The sequence below is a fragment of the Arachis ipaensis genome, chromosome B08 (genome assembly GCF_000816755.2).
Source record: "Arachis ipaensis cultivar K30076 chromosome B08, Araip1.1, whole genome shotgun sequence".
Lineage (NCBI taxonomy): Eukaryota > Viridiplantae > Streptophyta > Magnoliopsida > Fabales > Fabaceae > Arachis > Arachis ipaensis.
The window spans coordinates 129295186-129308776 of record NC_029792.2 but is presented as its reverse complement, the minus strand read 5'-3'; the positions used below and the strand labels follow the sequence as shown (position 1 = coordinate 129308776).

Genomic DNA, 13591 nt, shown 5'->3' with positions numbered 1-13591 from the left:
AATAATATTCCTAATATATATTATTAGTATTATGATCTAGATAATTTTTACAATAAAGTGAAAACTAATAAACACATTATTTAATATATAGTAAAATTTTTTTAAGCAATAACAAATTTAATTTTTTATTTTTTTAAACTAAATTAATAATTCTATTTGATATTTGTTCATACTCTGACCCAAATTCAATCAGGCCCAATAAAGGCCCACCAAAGATAGCCTACGCCACTTACCCGACCTCTTGGACATGATAAGAAGGCTTAGTTTTACTCATCTAAGTAAGTAACTCTCTTCCTAAATCTCTCCTACTATTTCTATCTCTACCAAAAGATAGATTCCAACAAACTCCCATGATAAAGAGAACGGTTATCCACTAATAAAGGTGGAACTACTCCAAAAGGTGGTTATCTATTATAATATAAATACACTAACACCCTTCAGGTATATTCATGTCTCAATCTACTAAAAATCTGCTTAAAACACTTGCTAACTTAAGAATCAGAGTCTTTTGCAGGTACCACCCCCTCCCCACGAGAAACTCGGACGACGGCACCTCGTCACTTGTACAAGTCGGATGCTGCCTTAGAAGGAGTCTGATTCTCACGTTTAGGCCCACATCACCGTTTCAGATAACTCTCGGAATATTGGCGCCATTGCTAGAGACTTGGAGTTCAACTCTTGATAATGACGGACAATCAATACGAAGATGATCACACAACGTTTGAGTCAGAACTAGAGCCCCACTACGATGACCTCACACTAGCACTATCTCCACCCCGAGAGAGAACACATGTTTCTCATGGAGAAGAAACATCGAAAAATTCTCAACCGTGGCAGATTCAATCAGAGGTCCATCTACCTGAAGATGAAGAATCTCTGTATCCAACAGAGATACTAGGTTTAGTTCACGGTCACCGCGGACAATTAGAGAAATTCAAACTGAAAGCTGAATGAGAACTACAAGCAGAACGAAAATTGCGAAAACAATCGAGCATATCGAGAGGAAATTCTTCTGGGAGGTAAAGATTTGTTTGTTAAAGAAATCATACGAGTCAAGGTTTCAAGAAATTTTAAAATCCCGACATGGATTTCTATAATAAAACTACCGATCCAAGACACTATCATAGCAACACCATCATAGCTAAAGGATATTTACAAATTTATATATATTAATATTAATATTTAAGTGAGCGGTTAAAATCTTAACCAGTTTTGAGTTAGTTATTTGTTAACCAGTGATATATATTTATGTATGTGATGGTTAGTGTGTGAAATGATACATTATGCCTATTCACACAACAAATAAAGAGTTGTGACTATTCACACAGCAACAAAGGGTCACAACCATTCAACATGGTACGTGACTTCTAGTTATTCATGCAACACATATATATAAATATCCCTTATACTCAAAACGGACAAGAGAAAATTGTTTTTCTTTAAGCCTTATTTTCTCCTTCTTCTAAAGTTCAAGAGAGTTAAGAATTTCTTACTATTGCTAATTAAGAAATTCTTAGGTTTCATTGTATCCTGGGAGAGTATTGTCATCAACCCTATAGCAACTAAGTGTGGGGGCAAATATCTCTCTAAAGAAAGCGATCTAATCGTGCCTTGAAACCAATACGCAAATATAAGATTTTGTCATCTTCTCATACTATATACACAACAATTTTAGAGAGATATTTGTTGAAGATGGCACAAGATCAAAACACTACGTTCAAGGTCATGAATCAAGAGTTTGTCAAATTAGATCGCTTTGATGGAACGAACTTCAACCGTTGGAAAGACAAGATGATGTTTCTTCTTTCAGTTCTCAATCTTGCATATGTGATTGACCCAAAGACTACACCAATTGCCGATGCTGCTGAAAATTCCACACCGGAAGAGAAAGAAAAGATTGTTCAATTGAAAAAGAAATGTGATGAAGATACTTTTGCATGTCGAGGTCATATTCTCAATACTTTATCCGACCGACTCTATCATCTCTACATGTCAATTCAATCACCATTAGAGATTTGGAAATCTTTGGAAGAAAAGTACAATACCGAACGACAAGGAACAACTCGAAAACGTGATGCTGTGTATCTTTCTCAAAGTTCTAAAGTGAATCATATTGATGAAAATAACATCAATAAGAAGAAAAGAAAGTTCTCTAAAGATTCAAAGCAAGATAAGAAGAGACAAAGAGAGTGTTATCATTGTCACAAGAAAGGACACTATATCAAAGAATGTAGACTTCTGAAAAAGGAAGCATCAAAGACCAACTTAGTGGAAGAGAAGGATCTAATTGCTATGGTTGTAGAAAAAGTACAAAACATGCATATTGGCATGGTTACAGAAGTCAACATAGCAACACAAGGAAAATCACTTGAATGGTGGTTAGATTCAGGGGCTACTATTCACGTTTGCAATGATCACAACCAATTCAAACATATGAAGAAGTGAACAATAGAGAAGTCTTGATGGGTAATGACAACTCAGCCAAAGTTTGTGGTCAAGGAAGTGTGGAATTAAATTTTACATCTGGAAAGAAATTAAGTTTAATAAATGTACTTCATATTCCAGATTTGAGAAAAAATTTAGTTTCTGTGAGTCTCTTATGTAAGAAAGGATTCAAAGTTGTAATGGAATCCGATAAAGTGATCTTGCTTAAGAATGATATATTCATAGGAAAAGGATATTGTACTGAAGGCATGTTTAAACTTAGTATTAATAAAGTGAATGTTTCCTTGTATGTTGTTGATTCTTGTGATTTATGGCATAGTAGATTAGCACACTTAAATTACAAATCAATTGAATATATGCAAAAGAATAACTATATTGATCTTAGTAACAAGGATTTTAATAAGAAATGTGATATTTGCATACAATCTAAAATTACTAAGAAACCTTTTCCTAAGGTTGAAAGAAATACACATTTATTAGAATTGATTCATAGTGATATTTGTGAGCTAAATGGCAATATTACTAGAGGAGGAAAAAGATACTTTATAACCTTCATTGATGATTGTTCTAGATTTACTTATGTGTATTTGCTTAGAAATAAAGATGAAGCTTTTGAAATGTTTAAGAAATATAAAATGGAAGTAGAAAATATGCATGATAAGAAAATAAAAGTTCTTCGTAGTGATCGAAGTGGAGAATATTTTTCTAATGAATTTGATCACTTTTTTGAATTACATGGTATTGTGCATGAATCTTCCGCTCCATATACTCCGCAACAAAATGGTTTGGCAGAAAGAAAAAACCGTACCTTAGTGGATATGGTTAATTCAATGTTACTAAATGCAAAATTGCCTTACAATTTGTGGGGTGAAGCATTATTGACATCATGTCATATCCATAATAGGATACCATCAAGACATAGAAAGGTTTCTCCTTATGAAATTTGGAAAGGAAGGAAACCTAATTTAAATTATCTTAAAGTGTGGGGGTGTTTAGCCTTTTATCGAGTTCCTGATCAAAAGAGAACTAAATTGGGGCCAAGAGCCATAAAAGGCACTTTTATAGGATATGCTCAAAATTCTAAAGCATATAGAATATTAGACTTAGTGTCTAATGTAGTTGTTGAATCAAGAGAAGTATAATTTATTGAAAATAAATTTATCAATAATTCAACTTCTAATTCAAAGTATCCCCAAAATGATACTAATATTTCACAAGAAATAAATAATCAAAATAATAAACGTCTAAGCGACAAAGAGTTTATTGAACCAAGGAAGAGCTTGAGAGTAAGAAAAGAAAAGGACTTGGGTCCAGATTTTATTTCTTCTCAGGCTATCACCTTTTTGGTAGAAGGAACTAGGAATTCTGTAACAAACAAGATTCCTATTGTTATGAACATAGAGGGTGATCCTCAAACATTCAAAGAGGCTATGGCTTCAAGAGATTCTGCTTTTTGGAAAGAAGCAATAAATGATGAAATGAATATGGGAAGACCTATAGCACAATTAGAATATGCTAGTGCTATAGGAAGTTTAATGTATGCAATGCATTGTACTAGACCTGATATAGCATTTGCTGTGTGTAAATTATCAATGTTTACAGGAAAGCCTAGCAATCAACATTGGAAAGCTATAACAAGAGTTCTTGGTTATCTCAAGAAAACTATAAACTTGGGATTACATTATAGTGATTATCCCGCAGTTTTAGAAGGTTATTCCGACGCAAGTTGGATTACAAATCTTAGTGATAACAAATCCACTTCAGGATGGATTTTCACCATAGGTGGTGGAGCAATAAGTTGGGCCTCAAAGAAACAAACATGTATTATACATTCTACTATGGAGGCTGAGTTTGTAGCTTTATCAGCCGCAGGTAAAGAAGCGGAATGGTTAAGAAATTTGTTATATGACATAAAGCTGTGGCCACAGCAGACGACAGCCATTTCAATCTTCTGTGATAGTGAATCAACCATGTCTCGAGCATATAATAAGGTTTATAATGGAAAGTCTAGACATATAAGTTTGAGACATGAATTTGTGAGGCAACTAATAGATGATGGTGTAATTACCATCACTTATGTAAGATCTCAAGAAAATTTAGCAGACCCTTTGACTAAAGGTTTGTCAAGGGATAAAATCAAAGAAACTACTGCTAAAATGGGATTAAAACCTATTATTGCTAAATGATGGGAACCCAACCTTATTCTAGTAGACCACTAGTTTCAAGGTTTAATGGGTAATAACAAGTTATTTAGCAATTGGAGCTCTAAGGTATAGGATTTAGTGCTATTTACAATAAATTAGGAGGGTGAGTTTAAACTCTTAATGGAATGATAATATTATCTATCAAAAGATTCCACCTATATGAATATAAGAGTGGTGCCGCTCTAATCGAAAATTTTAGAGGTTTTATCTATTCACACAACAAATAAAGAGTTGTGACTATTCACACAGCAACAAAGGGTCACAACCATTCAACATGGTACGTGACTTCTAGTTATTCATGCAACACATATATATAAATATCCCTTATACTCAAAATGGACAACAAGAGAAAATTGTTTTTCTTTAAGCCTTATTTTCTCCTTCTTCTAAAGTTCAAGAGAGTTAAGAATTTCTTACTATTGCTAATTAAGAAATTCTTAGGTTTTATTGTATCCTGGGAGAGTATTGTCATTAACCTTATAGCAACTAAGTGTGGGGGCAAATATCTCTCTAAAGAAAGCGATCTAATCGTGCCTTGAAACCAATACACAAATATAAGATTTTGTCATCTTCTCATACTATATACACAACAATAGCAACTTCAAAAGTTAAATGTACTTAGTCGATACTTCTTATGTTATACGTTGCAAAATCTTCATGACGATGCTGAACAACGCCACAATGAAGTGATTTCATAACTTACCTCCCCGGTCAAAAAATTGTTGTCACATCCTTACTCCAACACATCTTGCTGCACCTTTACTCAAATTTTTTCACCAAAAATCGTGCGTAGTGTGAATATATTTAAGAGTGCTAATTTTAATCTTTTAAATTTCAAAATCTATAATAATTAACTAAAAATCTAAAATTTAAAATTGATTTAGCCTTCTTTTTTTAAATCAGTATACCTACTCACTATAAATATGGAACAATATAAGTAGATAATGAAAATTTTAAACAATGTGAACAATATATATATCAAATGTTTAATTTAATAGGCGTACGGATGGTTATTTTAATATTAAAATTTAGATGATTAATTTGGAGGTACAATATATTTTTATTTGATTAGTGGTTGTTCATATTGTTCAACATAGTCATTGTTTACTTAGCACTCTCCTATCAATATGGAAAATGCTACTTGTACAACAAAATTCAGCCTTTGATCAGCCTTTAATATTATTTATTATTTTTTAATTAAAACATATTCCTATTTTTTAGGATACACATTTATAATTAAGATTAATTTAAATTTTAAAAACTAAAATTTCTCTAACTTCCTACCCACTTCATAGTTAGTTATTATTTCCTTGTTTTACGTTTCTTCTCTCTTTGTAACACAGTTTTTTTCTTTCTTCTATTCTACTACAATATTTCAATTTGTATCTGCAGAAAAAAAATTCAAAATCAGTGTATTTAGAAAAAAATTAATCCCTTACTTATTGTACCTTTGATAAAATGTAGAATCTAAAATTATATACACAAACTAAAATATTTTCAATTGTAGTTTCTTTTTCAATTGTAACACATCCAAAATTATTAAGTTATACAAAAAATATTTTTAAAACACATCCAAAATCATAAATCTAAAATTTAAATTTAAACATTAAAAAACAATTGTAACACATCTAAAATTATGAAGTTATACAGAAAATATTTTTGAAACACATCCAAAATACGGAAATCGCACATACAAAAATAATTTAACATTGTAATATATATGAAAATCTCTTCAGGCCATTTTATTCTATTTTTTGTTTCAAAAAAAATAAAAAATTTATACTGAATAATAAGAAAAGTAACGGTGTTAGAGACCCAACCAAACCTTAGGAAAGTTTTCGGCGAGGTTGATGCGGACGAAAGAGGAGGAAGACGGCGACAAAGATGAGTGTTAACGAAGGAGAACGTGGCGTTGTGAATGAGCACCGAGAAGGAGGAATGCAGCGTCGAAGATGAAGGTGGCGCCAATAAATGACGGCTGAGAATGAATTCTCGATGTGCGCTTCTGAATTTTTCATGTGAGCCTCTGAATTTTCCATGACTTCTCTGCTTCTTTAAGTGTTTAGTTAATAATTAAATGGTTTAAAGTTTATTTTATAATTTTAAAATCAAAATTTTAAATTTTAAATAATTTGATTTTTAGATATGTTTTTAATTATAATATATTAATAATTAAATATATTAAATCTGAAATAGAAATTTAAAATTTAAATTTTAAATTTCAGTTTTATTTAGTTTGTATTTTGAATGTGTATTTAATTTCAACCAAAACAACAGTAAATCTATTCATAATTTTTAAATGTATTTGTTTTAATTTTTTTTAATTATTATAATAAAATGCTGAATATTATACTATTTTTAAAGCATATATAGTTGAATTGTATCAATATATATACTTCACCTCAGCTCCTTGAAAGACGCAAATCCTTATTGTCTTATGAGTTATGAGGACGAGAATGAAAGACCTTGAATACGAAGACAATCTTCCAGGAGATCTGATTAGAGAAATTTTGCTGAGGCTTCCAGTGAGGCTTCTCCTGCAACTGAGGATTAGGATTGTATGCCGTTCATGGAACTCCCTAATCTCCAGCCCTGAATTCGCCATGCACCACCTTCAACGCTCAACCCTAACTCATCCGCCGCCATTGCTATGTTGGAAGGAAGCGGCACAGAGGGGCGACATCATGCATTGCTCTTCACAATCTCTTATTCTTGATCAGTCACCTACATTCGAGTCACATCCGGCTGACGAATTATTCATCGACGGATCTTGCAACGGATTGCTGTGCTTGTCTCAAGGCTTTCCCTTTGAAACTCTTACTCTTTTCAATCCCAGTACCCGTTCGGTATCCCCATCGGTTCCGTTCGAGTGCTCCCACGAGTGTGGAGACGATGTTTTCTGTGGCTTTGGCTATGATAATCTACATGACCAGTACAAGTTTGTTATGGGTTGTACTACCTCGTCTCTTATCACTGATTCCAAGGTGAGATCTGGGGCTATAGTTTTCACTTTTGGTGCAAATCCTTTTTGGAAAACTGTTGCTCATCCGGTGTTTCCGTATGATTTTCTTTGCACAATAAACGGAATATTTGTGAGCGGCACTCTGAATTGGATTGTGTATGATCCTACTATAGATTATGATGAATTGGAGTGGTTCGTTCTTACCTTCGACTTGGAAACGGAGTTGTTTGGTCGGTTGTGTCTGCCTTTTTCTAGAACGCGCTCTGACGTCATCCACATGCCTCGCTTGCAACTCCACAATAACTGTCTTTCTGTTTGTTACAGCACTCCGGATATGCAAATTATTTGCACTCTTTGGATAATGAAAGAGTACGGAGTTGAAGAGTCTTGGATTAAATTGATCGAAATCCCATTCCGTGTTGGAATGAACGCGCCATGTGATTGGGTAGCACCCCTGTTGTATATCTCACAAGATCATAATCTTTTTGCAATAGATGAATCTGATCGCAAATTTCTTGTATATAATTTAAGTAAAAACCAACTAGTTTCTCAGGTGGCTAACGGGAATAATTGTATGATTATATTCTTTTGCCATGAGAGCTTGGTCTCACCGTCACATTATTCATCTCCACTCACCTTCAACTCATGCATTGCTTGGGAACTGGACACAACTCAACATTCGACATAAGTTACGTTGCATTTGATTTCACGAGATACTTGAATATAACAAAAAATTGAATTAGAAATTAGTATTTTGTATTTTTGTTCGACAGTATGAATAATTAAATTTTAATTTATTATATTATTATCTTTATCAAGTGTCTTAAGAGAAAAAGAATTGTCAAACTAAAAATTTTCTTGTGATAAACTGCAATTTAACAGGTAATTCTAATTTTCAAAATTTACTAATAAAGATGGTTATTTTGATTGGTGATATTGTCATTAGAAATTAAATATGGCAGCCAATGCTACTCAATCGGAGTATAAAAAGTGGAGAGGTATAGTAGAGGACAAGAAGATTCTCTCATTTTTAGAGGAAGACAAGTAAAAATTTAGTGTTCTTGTAAAAGTTGGATAAACTCTATGGATTGTGTTTTCACTAGTAGCACGTTGAAGGCTACAATTTTTTCCACATCTAGAGGAATTAAGGATTTTGGATAACAAAGAAACTTGTTTTAATTCTTTTTTTAAAGAAGAAAAAAATGAAACGAGTGAAAAATATCGACTTTTATTATTTTTTCAGGTATTAAAATAGGCTTAAATCCAAGAAAAGAAAATTAATTTAAAATTTAATTTTGTTAGATAAACAAAAGAAATTGTGAATAATTTGAACAATCAATTGCACTTTTGATCCATAAAAAGTGAAAAAAATACTTCACTCTAAATTACACTCTTAAAAATACTATTTTCACTTTTGACACTTTAATTATCCACTTTCTAATCTTTTTATCGCCACACTCTAACTCTTCAAACCCTAATTGCACTGTCGTTCCCTCTCTCACCAACCAGTCTCATTGCCGTCAAGCTTCTTCTCCATCAAGCTATTAGTGCTGTGCTGAATTGCCTCTCGAAAAATTGTTGTTGCACGCTTATTCCAAGGCACATTGCTGCATCCCTATTCAAAATATTTCACCAAAAACCATACGTGTGAATCTGTTTAAAAGTACTAGTTTTACTATTTTGTCGATTTTTAACAAATCGATGATGATTCGATTCTAATGGTTTGCATTGAATTTAAACAAAGTGATAAGTTGCCTTCGACTGAGTCGAAGGACTTTTTACATGGGAATTAAAAATGTTGAAATGTAAATTTGACAGGAAAATTAAAGTTGCTTAAAAGATAAATTGAACATGAAAAGTAAAATCTTTGTAGAAATTGTAAATTGAAACGATAAAAACATGGAAGGAAGAAAAGAAACTCGAACGCAGAATCATAAATTCGCTGGGGATGTGAGTGTGCTTGAGTGTTTTAAATTCCAAACTTTATGATTTCGAGCCTTCTAGTATTTATAGAATTTTTATGGAATAATTTTTTCACTTTTACGTATATAGAATTAAAAAGAGAAAGAAAACGAGTCTGGTTGTAAATGCATTATTGATATTGAAACTTATTTGTGTAAACAAATGAGAAGACAAATGACATTACCTTGGGGGCTTTTTTCTAGTGTGGAACAACTAATTTGTCTTTATGCATATTGATGATCATGCTAGGCGCTTCAATTGAACTTTTGGTTGGTGGAGTTAACTCAGATTTGATAATATGATATGTTATGGCACTGCAATGCAAGGTTTCTGGGAAGGATTACCAATCATGCTGTACTTTTAGCCATTCTGATTTTATTAGTTCCACACCCTGCTCCCTTCTTTTATCACTTTGTGTCCTTTTTTTCTTTGTGTAGCATTTTGATTTGGCAGTGTTATTACTTACTAGGTTGAAGAATTGATTGGACAATTAGTGTGATCAAGGGAATGGGAAGGAAGGAAGAAAGAAATAAACAAAACAAACATTTATTTCCCATTGCTTGCCTTGTGACAGCGTAAATTTGATTTTGTTGTTATGGATTTAAGTTTGTCTAAATAGAAAAAGGTTTTTCTTTTTTTTCATAGGAGTTACAGCTTTAGTGTTTTTTATCAGTTTTTTTCTGCTAGTTGCAAAGGTGCAAAACTTGGGTCTCATTTTACCTTTGTGTATGCGAAATTGGTTCATTCTTCATTCAATGTATAATGTATTCTTGACTTCAATTTTCTGTATAGCAGTTAATGATCTATATGAGCCAACGTCTTTCCCTGTGATTTTGATTATTGATGAAACGCTGTGTTTGCTGATGTTGCATGAAAATTGTGTGCTGTCAATAAACTTAGTTTGTGCTGTCTTTTAGAGAAGAAACTCTTTGTACTCATTTTCCTTCCAACCCTAAACAAACAACCCTTCTTCACGGTTGGATTGGATGAGGATCTATCCAATGGTAAAGGGTGTGTGTGGACACATATCTTCCAATTATTAACCATTACAGTGATTGAATTATTTTTCTATTTCAGCTATCTTACAGGGATGAGGAGTTGGATGCTATTATACTCTCTGCTTGTACAACAATCTTACATCTGAAGCACTTAAATGACTTGAACATTCTTGAAAATCAAGCTGTTGTTGATAACTTGAGGATTGCTTCGTAGCTTGCACTTTTCATGTCAGATCATTTTAGAAGCAGTAGTAGAAAAAGTGCACCTGGATGCATATGTTCACTTTGGAGGAATAAAATACAAATGCCATTTTATGATTTTTGTATTATTTTTTTCAGTCCTGCTATATTTCCAAGTCATTTTGTCAACTAAGTTCAATCAAATTGGTTTAAACCTAACAAAAACCAGTTTTATTAGTGAAAACGTGTAAACACGCTCTAACTTCTAGCCGCATCGCACGCTTCTTTTTCGCGTTCTTTTTCAGTCATTGGAATGCCTTATGCACTTGTGAGGAAACGATAAAACGTTAAATATTCTATGCAATTAAAATTATATGCAATTTTGTATAAGTATTATTTAATATATGCTAACACATAAAATATAAATTAAAATGATATAATGTTAAACATATAAATACACATTAAAATATAATAGTTGATTTTTGGTGTGTAAAATATTTTCATATTTGTAGAATGAAAATTTAAAAATTACCTTAATAATAAGAGATAGTATAATATTTATAAAAGCAAAATATTTTTGACAACTAAACGTAAATGAAAAAATACGCATATGGTTTCTGTTATAAAAGTTATTCTATTTATTTACCTTGGGTTTCTATTTTCTAACAATTGATACACTACTATAATACATCATCCAAAATAAGATGTGTTTGAAAGACAAGAGGGAGAGAGCAAAGGAAAAAAAAATATGGCTTCATGTTCCAACTTGTGGACTAACTTCAATTCTATTTGTGCTTCTAATTGACTACATAATAGGGTCAGGGATCAAGAAGGTGCTGCTTAATTATTTTTGTTTAGCTAATGCAGTAGATAAGCAAGCACACCATTATTTTCCACTTAGTTTTTTTTCCCACTAACTACTAATGTCTGCCGTGGTTCCATTTCCTCTATTCTTATCACCACTAGTGCATGCTCTGTTTCCGTTTCCACAGATTCTGCCAACACAGTAGCCGGTGGTTCCTTTTTCTCTCGTGGTGCCACCACCGTTGCCTGCTGTTGTTCCTCCTCAATTACTTGTGCTTCTCTTTTTTCTAGTTGTTGCACAACAGGTTGCTTTAAATATCTAAACAATATCAGTTGTTTTTTGATGATTTATCTGCTATAATAACTGAAAGTAGTTAAAATCAGAACTCAATAATAAGAATTCAAGATTCAACAACAACAAAATTCAAGTAAAACAAGATGCAGCGTAGCAAAATTCAACTGAAAATTTTAATAAATAAATTCAGTTCAATGTAGTAGAAAAAATTCAATCATACAGATTAGTAACTCAGAAGAAAAATTCAATACAACACAAGTACAACAGATTGGATTTATAAATCAATCTCAACAGCACTAAGCACTAATTCAATATCAATAAACTGAATTCAAAATCTATAAAAAAAGACGTTTTGAAACATTTTTATGTAAGTGGTCTCCTTTGACTAATACCTACTTTTTTAAATTTCAAAATCCGATATAATTAATTAAAAATAAAAAATTTAAAATTAATTTAGCCTTCTTTTATAATCCGCTTCCGCTATACTTTCTCAATATCAATATATATACTTCACCTCAGCTTCTTCAAAGTCGCAAAACCTTATTCTCTTATGACTACGAGAATGAAACACCTTGGTAATCTTCCAGCAGATCTGATTAGAGAAATCTTGACGAGGCTTTCAGTGAGGCAAATCCTGCAACTGAGGATTGTATGCCGTTCATGGAACTCCCTAATCTGCAGCCCTGAATTCGCCAACCACCACCTTCATCGCTCAACCCTAACTCAGCCGCCGCCATTGCTATGTTGGAAGGAAGCGGGACGGAGGGGCGACATCATGCATTGCTCTTCACAATCTCTTATTCTTTATCGCCAGCATCAGCCAACTGCATTCGAGTCACATCCGGCTGACGGAATAGTCATCCAGGGATCTTGCAACGGATTGCTCTGCTTGTCTCAAGGCTTTCCCTTTGAAACTCTTACTCTTTTCAATCCCAGTACCCGTTCGGTATCCCCATCCGTTCCGTTCCAGTGCTCGCACGAGTGCGGAGACGATGTTTTCTGTGGCTTTGGCTATGATATTCTACATGACCAGTACAAGTTTGTTATGGGTTGTTCTGCCTCGTCTCTTATAACTTATTCCAAGGTGAGATCTGGCGCTTTAGTTTTCACTTTTGGTGCAAATCCTTCTTGGAAAATTGTTAATCATCCGGTGTTTCCGTACGATTTTGTTGGCCCAAGGAATGGAATATTTGTGAGCGGCACTCTCAATTGGATTGTGTATCATCCTACTATAGATCATTTTGAATTGGAGTGGTTCCTTCTTACCTTCGACTTGAAAAAGGAGTCGTTTGGTCGATTGTGTCTGCCGATTACTAGAACGCGCTCTGACGTCGTCCACCTGCCTCGCTTGCAACTCCACAATAACCGTCTTTCTGTTTGTTATCGCACTCCGAATATGCGAATTATTTGCGCTCTTTGGATAATGAAAGAGTACGGAGTTGAAGAGTCTTGGATTAAATTGTTCGAAATCCCATGTGGTGGAATGATCTCGCCATGTGTTTCGGTGTACATCTCAGAAGATCATAATCTTTTGGCATTAGATGAATCTGATCGCAAATTTATTGTGTATAATTTACGTCGAAACAAACTAGTTTCTCAGGTGTCTCACGGGTATCATTCGATAACTATATTCCTTTGCCATGAGAGTTTGGTCTCACCGTCACATTATTCACCTTCAACTCATGCTTTGCTTGGGAACTGGACACAACTCAACATTCGGCATAGGTCAGGTTGCATTTGA

At 33.3% G+C, this 13591-nt stretch overlaps 2 protein-coding genes across 2 annotated transcripts; both read left to right on the top strand.

Moving 5' to 3' along the window:
- On the top strand, nucleotides 7037-8370 carry LOC107611793 (F-box/kelch-repeat protein At3g23880-like). The gene has a single exon (XM_021109073.1). It carries the CDS (start codon nucleotides 7094-7096, stop codon nucleotides 8297-8299), a length of 1206 nt encoding a protein of 401 aa, XP_020964732.1. The 5' UTR covers nucleotides 7037-7093; the 3' UTR covers nucleotides 8300-8370.
- LOC107611792 (F-box/kelch-repeat protein At3g23880-like) lies at nucleotides 12413-13591 on the top strand. The gene has a single exon (XM_016313684.1). The coding sequence runs from the start codon at nucleotides 12413-12415 to the stop codon at nucleotides 13589-13591; it is 1179 nt and encodes a 392-aa protein (XP_016169170.1).